This window comes from Cryptomeria japonica, chromosome 7 (assembly GCF_030272615.1).
Source record: "Cryptomeria japonica chromosome 7, Sugi_1.0, whole genome shotgun sequence".
In the NCBI taxonomy this organism is placed as follows: domain Eukaryota; kingdom Viridiplantae; phylum Streptophyta; class Pinopsida; order Cupressales; family Cupressaceae; genus Cryptomeria; species Cryptomeria japonica.
In genome coordinates this window covers 27,496,717-27,510,055 of record NC_081411.1, presented here as the reverse complement: position 1 = coordinate 27,510,055, position 13,339 = coordinate 27,496,717, and the positions used below count along the sequence as shown (strand labels likewise).

The window sequence follows — 13,339 nt, the reverse complement described above, 5'->3', positions numbered from 1 at the left end:
CAATAGGTAGGCCACTCATACAAAGTTTCTAATCACAATTTGGGTGACTTGTATACATACACTCACTAGTAAGAAACTTAAGGCTTTAGTCAACCCTATGTAGCTCTACTTCCACCTCTGCATTGACAATAATAGCATATACTCCCAACTTAGGCTTCGGTTTTCACATTTACCATTTATATAGTAAGTTAATGGAAAACAATACATTGAGGTTTCTAAAGGGATGGAGTCCCTATGCAAGCCTTTTACTAAAAGAAAAAGAGGGTGTTGTTAAAAAAATGTCTTATAACCAAGATCTACAAAGGAAAGGGGAGAGGATACATGCATTCAACAATAAGTTAACCCAACAAAAATGTGCAAGAGCACCAAATATAATTGATATTTATATATTTGTTTAGAAAATTGAAGTGTTGGCTAGGATACAAAACCGTAGACACTTATTAGACTACCTTTGCAACAATTGGTAGTAGGTTTTTTCTTTCTTTTTTCTTTTTAATTGTTCACACCCTCTTTTTCACGTTTTGGCTGTATGATAAATGTTTAAAGTTTTGGAGGGGTCTTTCACAAGTGAGGAAAGTTGCACAAATAAGGTAAATTGATCAAGATAAGAAAACAATAGCAGGGTTATCACAAAACATGTGAAAATTTAAATTAAATTATACCTACTAAAGGACAAAGAAATCCCACTAATCCATATCAAAATAGTCGAAGTGCAAAGCTATCTCATTGATGCATAGAAAAGATCCATTGGACCAAAAACTAACCCACTAAATTTGTAAAGAACTTCAATCTTAACAAATCTAGTGCTAGACATACTATCCAACTTGCTAGTCTATGAAGCAATCCCACTAAACTTTCAGGCATTTACACCAACTCTTATATTAAATTTGCTAAATCTTACAGAAAATCCACTAAACTAGATTTCTTTCTTGCTAGACCTTATGGCATTTCTGCCAAACCTTGAGTTCTTTCTTGCTAATATATAAACAAATATGCTAGTATAAAAAATGTTATGAATGGTTACGTGAACTTGATGACTTAGATGATAATATTTTGTACTTGTTTGGCAAGGAAGGCATTAGAGTTAAGTAGACCTTTATAAAGGGAAATTAAGAAAATTGATGAGAGACAACCACCAACAACCTTTTGAAAAATTATATTCCACCGGTGTACAAATTTTCATGCTAGGATCAATAAGAACAAACAATTTCATCAAAAACCCTTTTAACGTTCTATTTAAATCAAAGTTATTTTTTAACAAAATCGATCTTTTATTTGTTTATATTTATCTTAGCTTTTTTGAAAAATATATGTGTAGAGTTTAGAAAGAAAGTTGTACAAATATTCTAAACTTAAAATTAAGATCATAGAGAAGCAAATATTAAATCTCCACTACTGAAAAATAGATTCAAATTAAATTATAATATAATAAAAAATACATAAATAAAACATTAAACTAACATATTAGAAACAAATCTCAAAATAAATTAAAAGAAATATAAAACAAAATCACTCTATAATAATATTTTATTAAAAATGTATGTCCGTCATCAAAATTACATTATTACGAACTAGATGACATGCAAATACAATACACATGTGAAACCCTACCAGCAAAAGCAAAGCACCAAAATTTTCAAATGGTTTTTAGTCATAGTCTTTAGCCTTGTGCGAAGCTTTTGGCCTTCTATGAGTCAGGAAATTACGTCTAATTCCATAGCGTAGCCTTGCTGCATTCGATTTTTCGTACCCTTTGCGTTTTTCAGCCTGTAAGTCAGGAAATTTCCATGTTGTGCTCAGCACGATAAGAATAAATTGCGATGTGAACAGTCATTCATAGAATTCAGCATACGCTTGCCTTCGCAGTATGTGAGATTCATTAACATGATCATGAGCCCTTACCAACTACTTTTCATCGGATAATATGGTCAAGATTGGAAAGGGCTGCGTACCCGGTGCGATGCGCTCGTTCTATATTCAAAACAGAGACAAAACTGACAATTTCCATTGCTTTTAATTTATGTTGATGGAGATCGATTCCTTGAATTTCTTCCCACTACCTACTCACCATGACATGACAGAAATTTGGATTATCTCAACTGAATCTACCCCTTATGGTAGCGACTTATGTGCCAACTCCAAAGTGGGACTCCAAACACAGTAATTGGAAGAAAAATCAACCATGGAACTCTTCATATTGTTTTTTATGCTTGCAGTAATAGAATAACGCTATTTTCTTTTTGGGCATTTCAATATCCCTCCTAGTAAACACTGTTATGCTGTTTTGATATCATAGAGCTCACAATAGTATTTAAGGGGAAAAAAAATGTCGCTGTTAACTGGATCTCAAGTGATCTCGATGTATTCTTCAACTTAATTGGATATCTTCAAAGACTAATTTATTTCCTTTCTTGAAACTGATGAACACCTACAAAATTTCTACTAATTTGTTTATATAAGATTGTATGGATAAAAATAAAATATTACATTAGAACACATTAAGACTGAGTTGTCTCAAGGAAACCCAAAAGGATGATTCATCGATTACAACAAAACACAACATCATAGAGCTGATACAAGGATTTACTAAATACAAAACAGGTGAACAGACCAAAAATTTGCATTAGCTACATGCAAGACAAATTCATAAGCAAAGACAAAATTAAATAAAACTACAAATTTTTCAATAATTGGTTACATAGGGTATGTGATGGTGATCACAAAAATCTTACCCTGACTTTCTTCGTAGTGCGATTTTAATGCAAATACAATGAATTTAGATTTGGATGTTTCACATAGGATTTCATTTGCCTATTCAGCAGTCGTCCACCAAATCCATCTAACCTTTACCCAAAAATTGACAAATTAATGCATGCTCAGCTATAGACAAATACAGTCAACTAGTAAAGCATCTTTTAAAAATATAATTACAAGAAATTTCAATGGGCCTTCAGCTTCTCACACAAATCTTATCTTGTCAATGTGCATCTGAATGCAATTTCAATTTTCTTGCATGACGTATGTAACTTGGAATATAATGATCCATCACGAGTCTTCATATTGTACTCTTCCTTCCCGCAAATTGCGCTACAATATGGAATTTGTATGGAATAGAGGGCAATAAACTAACAAAAAGTTGAAAATTTTTGGCACTTTGTTTTCACTTGGTAACGTTTTAAATGTCTCCTATTGTATTTCCAACAATGCAATCTTGGCTAAATAGGATTTAAGCTATGAGATTTCCACAATCCATCTTATATTCTTATGAATTTTTTCTGGATTCGATTGTGTGTATTTTTTTCCATCAATGTTTCGAATCACATTCCATGATTCATCATCAGGATGAAAAGAATTCCAATGACATGAAAGATATTGAGTTGCAGATTTGAGACAAAATATAAAGAGATGAGGGGTAGGGGAGGGCACGAGGATCGAGGAAAAAAGAAAAAGAAAAAAGACCACCTAAAGTTTGGAAGACAGAAAACCCCTAGGGATAACCACCCAAAGAAAAAAAGGAAAGCCTAGCAACACAAATACACCTATTAAAAACAAGAAACAATAAAAGAAATAAAAACTACATATATAAATATATATATATATATATATAAATAATACAAAAATGCAAATAAACCAAAGGAGGAAGCAGGAGACGCTCAAAGGAAAAAGATAAAAGAAAGAGGGGGAGAAGTCATGGCGGGGGGCAGGGATGATACTGGAGGACAGAAAGCAAAGGGTGCCACGAGATACTAAGGTTTAACCCATCATCGCGATTAAGATTGGAGGGGTGATGAAAAATAGCAATGGCCTCTTTAACTTTCCTTTTGAAAAATTTGTTCTCCCTACACAATATCTTAGTGTCCTCCAAACAAATATGATGCTTGGTAGTTGACGAATGCTCAGGTAAAGTTGATTTGAGGGCACGTTCATGCTTAATGTCAGCACTATGCTCTTTTATTCTAGTCATGAACGAACGACCTATTTCTCCAATGTATGGGGTTCCACATGACCATACAATCTTGTAGACACCTGACTCTAAAAAGGCATCCCTAGTGTCCTTAAGCTGGGGAGCATGCCTCTTAATGGTGGAAACAGGTTTGAAGGCACAACGGAGACCTTTTTTCCAAAGGATTTTTGAAATCTTGTGTGATATGTCTTCAACATAAGGGAGAGAGACAAACGGGGCCAGAGAAGGAGGAGAGGGCGAGGGGTTAGAGATGGAGAGGAAATAAGATTTGGCTTGGAGGAAGGCCCTAGTGATCTGTTTGTTCGAGTAGCCATTCCATCTGAAGACTTGATGAAGATGGGAGAGCTCTTGGTTTAAGTTATCCTCGTCACAAATCTGATGGGCTCTTAAAGAAAAGGTTTTGAGGATCCCAACTTTCTGGCTAGGGTGGTGATGAGAACCCGAATGAAGATATAAGTCAGTGTGGGTAGTTTTGCGAAACACCCCACGACCAAGGGATCCATCAGGTTTTTTACAGATTAAGACATCGAGAAAAGGTAATTGATTGTTAGATTCAAGCTAGAACTGTCGTTTCTACTATCTGTTAAATCGGTGGATCCATATCTCGATCTACAATACAATATAGTTGTGAAACAGTAGCTGCTAGGTCTCGGACTGGCTCTGGTACTGGCATTGGTGAGGATGCTGAAGTTATTGATGGGACTACATCTCGATATTGATTTGCTACTGAAGCTACCGGTTGTGCACCTGGAGGATCTAAAACTGGATATGCTCCTACCCATATCTTTACTGTTTGCTCTACTGATGCCAGCAAACAAAAGGTAATACACACAATCGAATCCAGAAAAAATTCATAAGAATAAATAGGATTTGTTAACAGTACTATTTATTTATTGACTAGCTACTCTAGAGGTTAAAATTGAATACATAATTGCAATATTATTTTTCTTTAATATAAAAGTATTTAAATTATAATTTAAAAAATTATTGTATAGTTTTTTATAATGTAATAGTCTAGTGCTTAATTTGTAAAATTTTATGTAATATTTTAATAAAATTTGACTAGTTAGTCTAAAGATAAAAAGGCAAATATAATTTTTTAAAGAGAAAAAACCATTAATATTAAAGATTAACTTTAAGATCAAAGTCATGTAGATTTTAAAGGCATGAAATTTGAAATCATGGATGTGTGAAAGTTGAAGATTGAAAACATTAAAATTAGGGCCATGAATGTAATTCTAACTTCTAATAAAGAACAATTGATGTTTTGGCTTGTAATAGGTATATAAATAGAAGGCTAATAGCAAGGTTCTAAGTCAAACTCCGAAGTGTGCATTACAACTATGATGAACAGTAGCTTTTCCCCTTTACTATATATAAAATTCTCTATCAAATACTACAACTTTTTTGAAATCATAATTGAATATATTATGATTAATCGAAAGAAATGAATTTAGAATTTAACATATTCAACAATTCAATTACATGGATTGAACATACATTCATTCTTTAACCAACACATCATACCAAACTTAAATTAGAATTTCATTACACAAGATACATAGTATAGGTATCATAATGATGTCATGGTGTCACAATTTTTTTTTATGTCATTAATAATATAAATGTGACAATAAATTTAGTTAATATCTCTAAGTAACTAAGTCTTTTACATTATTCAAATATAAGAGGGGGAGCATCACCTAATTGTTTTTCATCTAAGCGTAAATGAACCATCCCCTACTATTAGGAAGTGACCCTACCCTTCACGAGGATACTAGATGAAAGGAATCATCTCCAAGATCACCATGCCATCCAAGATCAAGTATCTAGATATAAACAATATGTGCTATAACTCTATATTCCCTCTATCTAGGTATGACACATAAAACTAAATTACAAACAAATAGACATTATAAAATAATGATGCTAGAAATGATTTTGCATTAATTTTTCCAAAAGTATTAATTAAAAAGTTATATACATTTCGTGATGGAGACATGTCTCATAATTTCACACACCTCTTTTTCAAATTGGTTATCAAGAATTACAAACTCCAAATTGAGAACACGTAATGGTTTCATTAATCATGTAAATGCATGTGTACATAGAAATGTAATCCTATTATCGTAGGATTCATAGAGTGATTAAAATTTGATGTAAACAAAAAATCACCTAGTCAAGTGTATGATATGGCACTAACTGTGATAATGTTATTATTGTGTATTATAATGTATTTTCAACATAAAGTTAGAATATAAAATTAATCATATTATGATTTTCTATAAATCCACTTGTATTTGTAGTTTTGCCTCATAACAATCAAACATCCCAATTTAGGAAACAATATTGATTGCAATTACTTATATAATAATATATTTTTTCTAACAATAATACTTGTATTGTATTGAGATCAATCTAGATAATATATAAGAATAAAGTGTGTGTGTGTGTGCATGTGTCTTTGCATGTGTATATATACACACATATATCTAATATATATGCATATATTATGCATATATATACATACATCTATACATAAAAATATATACACATATATTTATATACATATATATGTATGCTCATGTGTGTGCATATTACACTAAGCAATGACATAATGAGAATTGTTAGAAGTACGGTTTCCATTACATCAAAAGATCGACAATCTGTTAATGCTCAATACAACCACTAGACTTATAGAGTCCACAGGGCGTTGTTGATCCATGTCACAAACCCAAGAGTTGCACTACACAACAGAAGGAGACCAAGGACACACACCTTGCAACAATCCCCCCAATGCAAGTGAGGAGGTTTGAACCTGTGACCCAGGATCTGATACCACTTGTTAGAATTACGGTTGGCTTTACACCAAAAGATCGACCTGTTAATGCCTGATACAACCACTAGACTTATAGAATCCATAAGAGGCGGCTGAGCCATGTCACAAACCCGAGCATTATGCTACACAACACAAGGAAACCAAGGGCACACACCTTGCAACAAAGAATTAGTGTAATGGAAAGAAGATCAGTGAGTTGATATATTTTCTATAGAAGCACAATATTCAACCATATTCATCTAAGATATCTTCTTCTACCACTTCAGGATCTTGACATTCTGAATCTACTTCATTTGCATGTGGTGAAGACAAGATGAAGGGCCATGCTCTCGTTGCATCAAAACATTGTCAGTCCTCCAGGTGGCTTCTTTATTCAAGAGCCTCTTATTATATGACATTGATTGAGGGTATCTTCTCTTCTTTTGAGCATCGTGCATTTCTATAGATTGTGATGGGTATTAACACTTACATGAGTGTTAATGAGAGTGTTCCTATTATGGTTGATAGTGACATATTCAATAATTTTCTTGGTAGATCTCTACATTATATTCCAAAATCCTTACCATATATCAAAATACTCATAGTGGGACAGGTGTAATGAAGTTAAGAGGAAGAACAAATTCCTACACTGACCTTGAGAGGAGGGTTGTGCAAAATTTTTATAGATCATTACAACAGTTACAAAAACTTAATAGAAATAAACATAATATCATGCATACCATAATACAACAACACATTGATTTACGTGGGGAAAACCCTTTCAAGAGAAAAACCCCAAACTCCAAAAGCCACCCAATAAATTAATCAACAATCAATTACATATTACAATATACTTGCTAGGCAAGCTCTTTGTAGGAGTATCACTAATCATAGATTCAAAGGTAATTCAATAACCAATATATACACTTGATTCTAACATATACACAATATTCTCCCCTTCGATTGTGGAAAGATGTTGTGTTGAATATCTCATATTTTCTAGCCAAGCATCTATATCCAAAGCAAGAAGCTTCTTTGAAATATAGATGAAGCCTCCCAGATATTTGTTTTCGATGCATTCTTGAGAAAAATAATTATTAATTATAAAAATTAATTATATAACACATTTTAATAAAGATATAACTAAAACATATGCTCAACATTAATTATATTTTTTTATGTTTCCTAAAAATATAATAATTAAACATATTTAATATAAAATACAATTAATGTACCCATTACACCTTCTTTTGGTGCAAGTGCTAGTATTAAAATATATTTTTTACAATATGTTAAATTGGGTTTACTAGTATAGATCTAGTTCATGATTGTGAGGCATGTCCTTTCCTAGGAGCCTAATCTTTGTTGTAAGTCGTTAAAAAATGTGCATGTTAATATTTGTTTTAAATAAATAGTAACATCAATTTGAAGAAAGAACTTACTTTTAATAAGGTGAGAGTTTTCAATATAATTGATTAATCAAAATATTTTAAATATATTAATAATTACAATTGTTAGAATATTTAATCTTTACTTGGCTTAGGTTTATTTGTATTTAGTTTAGGATATTCCTTTGGAATTCCTACATGTAATTTGTCCACTAGTACATGTGTGAGGACAAGTCATTTCTTTTATTTTCCATTATTAAGGAATATTAGATTTCCTCCATAAGAGGATGTAGACACATGACACACACATTTTATGAATGGTGGCATTCATAGATTTGAGAGTTACTTTGTAATTCCTCTCCTCATCTCTATTTAAGAGATGTCTCCTCTCTCATTTCTTCTTAATGACAATATTGTAAAGAGCCTCTCTCTCTCTCTCTCTCTCTCTCTCTCTCTCTCTCTCTCTCTCTCTCTCTCACACACACACACACACACATTTTAGGCATTGCCTCATTCATAATATCACAAGGGGTTTTTCTTTGCTTTTCCCCTTTCAAAAGTTCTTGTGCCTCCTTCTTCACATTTGGGTGATTGCTCCAAGGTTTTTGCATTTCTCTTGGTAACATTTACTTCATCAATAAACTTACTTGGATTTTGTTTTTCTTTCCTTTCTCTTGTATTTCCTTTCAACAATCATAACAATAATTATTAACATTACATTATTATTGTTAATCCATCGTTTAATTATTATTTTTTAATAAATAATTTAAGAGGTTACAGATCTCTCAATTTTGGATTTCAAAATGTAATTATAGATCATATCTTTTATCATTAAAAATAATTTTTTTTTTAAAGTATTATAATTTTTTCAAAAATAAAATAATATGTAACCTGATTTTCCTCTCTATGATATTATAAAAATCCAATGAAATATAATCGAAATATTACAAAAAATATATAATTTATGTTTGATAATATAGTGCATTCGTATTTAGATAACAATAGGAAACAACTGCCTTCCCTGCACGATATGCAAAACACGTTTATCTTTTCTATTGTCACATCTTTCACAAATAATCAAGTAAAGGACAAAACTAAATAATGAATTCAATGCAAATTATAAATTATAATTTGGACGTTTCACAGAGTCTTCCATTTGTCTATTCAATAGTCTTCCACTAAATCCATCTAACCTTGACAAAAAAACATTGATAAATCTAAAGCGCATCTGAAATGATAATTCAATGTTGTTATTAATTAAGAAGAGGAATATTCCTTATATACATAATTACAAGATGATATCTCCATAACAGAAACAATCGAGAATAGAAATATGAAAGATAGAAAGGAAACTTCCTAAAACTAACTAAAGATGAAAGATACAAATGGAGGTTTCTAAATATTAACTAAATGACTAAGATGACCATTATATCAATATTACAATATTATTTTAATACCATCCCTTAATGGTGATTCTACTAACCACCCTACAGAAGATGTGACATAATATGTGGCTCATTTGGCTACAAATGCAAAGAAGGCTACCCCCTTTCTCCTTAGAACACTCTGCAATATGAGCCTACTGCTGAGATCCACCCTGGTTTTGTAGAACTTTTCGATATGACCAAGTTTACCATAATCCTTATACCACAATCTTTCTAAGATGATTTTGGATAACAAAGACATCCCTCCTATTGTGACGTATTCACACATCGCCCCATTGCAAATGGAGACCCCGTTTTTCTTAGCTTAATTGTCATGGATTAGTGTCTTAGTTTAGTATAGCTTAATGTGTGTCTAAAATTTCAAAAATCCAAAAAAATTTAAAAATTTGAAAAACCCTAAAAAAATTTAAAAATTAAAAAATTAAAAAACACACAAAAAAAAAATTTTAAAAATTCAAAAAAAAATAAAATTTAAAAGACACAAAAAATTAAAAATTAAAAATCCCCAAAAAATTAAAATTTTTTGAAAAAATAAAAAATGAAAATCATGAAAATTTGGCTAAGGCATTGAAAATAAGCAATGCCTCTCGGTAGTACTGTTGCTTCCTAGCGCTCCCACTGTTGCCTCTTAGCGATGCCACTGCTGCTTAGCAGCGCTCCCATTGTTGCGTCCTAATGATGCCACTGTTGCTTGGCAGCGCTCCCACTGCTACTTCCCAGCGCTGCTACTGCTGCCTCCCAGCAATGCCACTCTTGCTTAGTTGTATTGCCACTACTGCTTCCAGTGCTCCCACTACTGCCTCCCAGCGATGCCATAGCTGCTTAGCAGCGGTCCCACTACTGCTTTTGAGCGGTACTTATTTGTGTCTTTACTACTTTTCGAAAGCATTGCACGCTTCGTGTATTGCTCATCATTGCTCCTAGCAATGCAAAGTCACTTAAAATTTAATATCCATTTGCACGATGAGTAACTATTGTATATGGTGAAAATGGATAACAATAATAACAATATTGAAAGGCTAAATGAATTCAACCACCAAACCCTAGCCTAACAATCAACAAAGATCCACCATAACATATGAAGATTACCTAAGACAATGCAAAATAAAACAAAATCACAAAGATTATACCATCACATGTCCAATAGGGTTTTTGATCTCCATTCTTCCTATCTCAATTGATCTTGCTTGATATATTTGCTCTCAGATTTTTATATGCACAAGAGCTCAACAAAGAACGGAATGTGGTTGCAAGTAGGATCATAGTGTAGTCGAGTACTCCAAAATCAGTCATTAGGGTTTGACAATGAAGAAAGCATCTCCTTATATAGAAGACACAATAAGAAATGGAGGGTTAAGATTGAGAGGTGTAAAAAGAGAGGTCGGCTAAGATTAGAGGGTAGGTAAAAGAAATACCAAAATAATGAAAGAGGTAGGTAGTGTATGAATTAAGAGATGAATGACATGTGTCATGTGTAGAAAAAGATAATGACTTAATTAAATAAATAAAGATTTATTTAATTAATAGAAGAAGTAGGACAATTAAATAAATAAAATATTTATTTAATTTAGGAAAGGGATAATTTAAATAAATAAATGTATTTATTTAAATGAGAAATAAGGCTAGAAGAGGATAAATGAATTAATTAAATAAATAAAGATTTATTTAATTAATAGAAGAATTAAGCTTAGATAATTAAATAAATAAAATATTTATTTAATTAGACATGACAATTTTAGGTGTCTACAACTATAAATACAAATCGATAAATGAAGGTTGGAGAGTGCGCAATGCAAATCCATGAAAACCTGTTTTTCTTCATTATCCAATGAGTCAAAACTTATTCTCAGCCTTTGCTTTACGTCCCAATGCAGCATCTTTTCACCTTTAGTCAATTCTGAGCTCCAATAACTGTGATTTCTGCCACGGACGTGTCTGCCCAGAACCTGAAGCGACAAAGGTAAGCCTCCACAGGCGTTTACAAAGTCGTCACTCAGCTCCTCATACCCATTGCACGGATGAGCTTGGTCGAAGGCGTGCCAACAAAAGAGTTCTCTGGCATGACTTCTACCCATTCCTTTTAAATTATAACCAACAGTAATCCCTGCGGTTATAAGCACACCAACGTCACGGGTTGTGACAATAACCAGACTACTACCAGATTTTTTAAGGATATCCATGACAGTAGAGCATGTAACTGCTCCACATGATCGATGTTATCCACAACAATTAGTACGCTTAAAAGGGGGCTCCTTCTTAGACGATCTTTGAGATAGGTAGTTCCCTCCTCTGTAGTTGTAAAATTGAGAAAACGATCATCAAAGAGATCTTTTAGAAGCTTAAGTTGCAAGTGATGTAATTGGCCTTTTGCAGACGCTTCTCGCACATCAAACAAAAAGCACGCTTGTTGATAATACGAGATTTTTTGGTTAAAGAATTCTTTGGCGAGAGTTGTTTTACTCACTCCCCTCATGCCAAAAATACCAATTACCTTAGCCTTATGCTTCCTTTCTTCCTGCCCGCACTGAATATCAATATCTTGTACAAGTTCATCAAGGCATCGCCTTCGAAAATCATCCACAAGATTGTTAAGTCCCACTGGATATTCAGCAACATGTAAAGGTGTTTTTCTTTGCACATCTTTCTGCGCAGCTGCTACTATCTCTCGGTAATCCCTATCACTGGAACATGTAAATTAAAAGAAAGATTTCGTAAGGGAAATGTTAAATCAGATTTGAAGGAATTATATAACATGCAATTACAAAATTTCAGAAATATTACCTGTAAAATTCTTCACCGTCTATAAGTGAAAGAGACTGAAGGGCTTCCTTCCACTCGCTAAGCTTCTCAAGGTATCTGCTCTTCTCTCTATATTTATTGAATGCTTCAGCATATGCTCCCCCTTCTATGTACCGGAGATCAAAAGGTTTCACTTGATAGAACAGGGGGGTAATTTTGGCGGTACTTTTTAACATGAGAACCAGCTCAGCTAAACACCAAGGTGACTCTGCATATGTTTTGGAAAAGATGGCTATGTGTACCTTAGCAGAGCAGATGGCTGTCTCAATAATAGAAGGAAACGAGTTTCCTAGTTCCTTCTCCTTGGAATCAAGAAACGCCCGTATTCCCAACTGCTCAAAGGAGTTGTAAAGCCGAGCAGCCAAAGTTTGTTTGACATCTGGGCCTCTGTGGTTAATGAAAACATCATACAATATTGCAGATTCAGAAACCTTCCTTCTATTGCCGGGAGGTTCAAATCCAGAGAAAGCATTTAATTCATGATTTTGCTGGTAAGATGATGATGAAGATGCCATTAATTCCACTTCAAACGCTAACAAACGGTAATTAATAAATATAAAGGGAAAGAGACGGGCTAATAGGATTTGATTGCAGTATGCCAAATGAACGGTGAGTTGTTGTGGAAATGAAAGGCAACAGAGCGAATAAAATAGATCACAGCACAGCCGGCCCGGTAAAGGGGACGCTAAGAAATTAGTCAAGCTACCCAACAGTACAAAAGAGGCATCTTCAAACCTTTCTTCACACGCCCAAGGCGGAAAAACAGAGGGAAGGAAAATTTGTAGAAATTTGTAGTTGGGTCTTTTTCTTCGAAACATCCAAAGAGAAAAGAGATTGGACTCCATTTAGCCACAGTCAAAGAATCCAGTGCGTTATTGAGGGTGTTTTTGAAGGGGAATGGGCTGTGCAGTTGATAAGATAATTT

The 13,339-nt window shown here is 33.2% G+C and overlaps 1 protein-coding gene across 1 annotated transcript; it reads right to left on the bottom strand.

Annotated features, from left to right (window-relative positions):
* Positions 1-10,526: 10,526 nt before the first annotated feature.
* Positions 10,527-12,929, bottom strand: LOC131856366 (disease resistance protein RML1B-like). Its single transcript, XM_059208130.1, has 4 exons — positions 12,397-12,929; positions 12,100-12,296; positions 11,424-11,812; positions 10,527-10,535 (listed from the first exon to the last, which is right to left on the bottom strand). Exons 1-4 carry the CDS (start codon positions 12,927-12,929, stop codon positions 10,527-10,529), a joined length of 1,128 nt encoding a protein of 375 aa, XP_059064113.1.
* Positions 12,930-13,339: the final 410 nt, after the last annotated feature.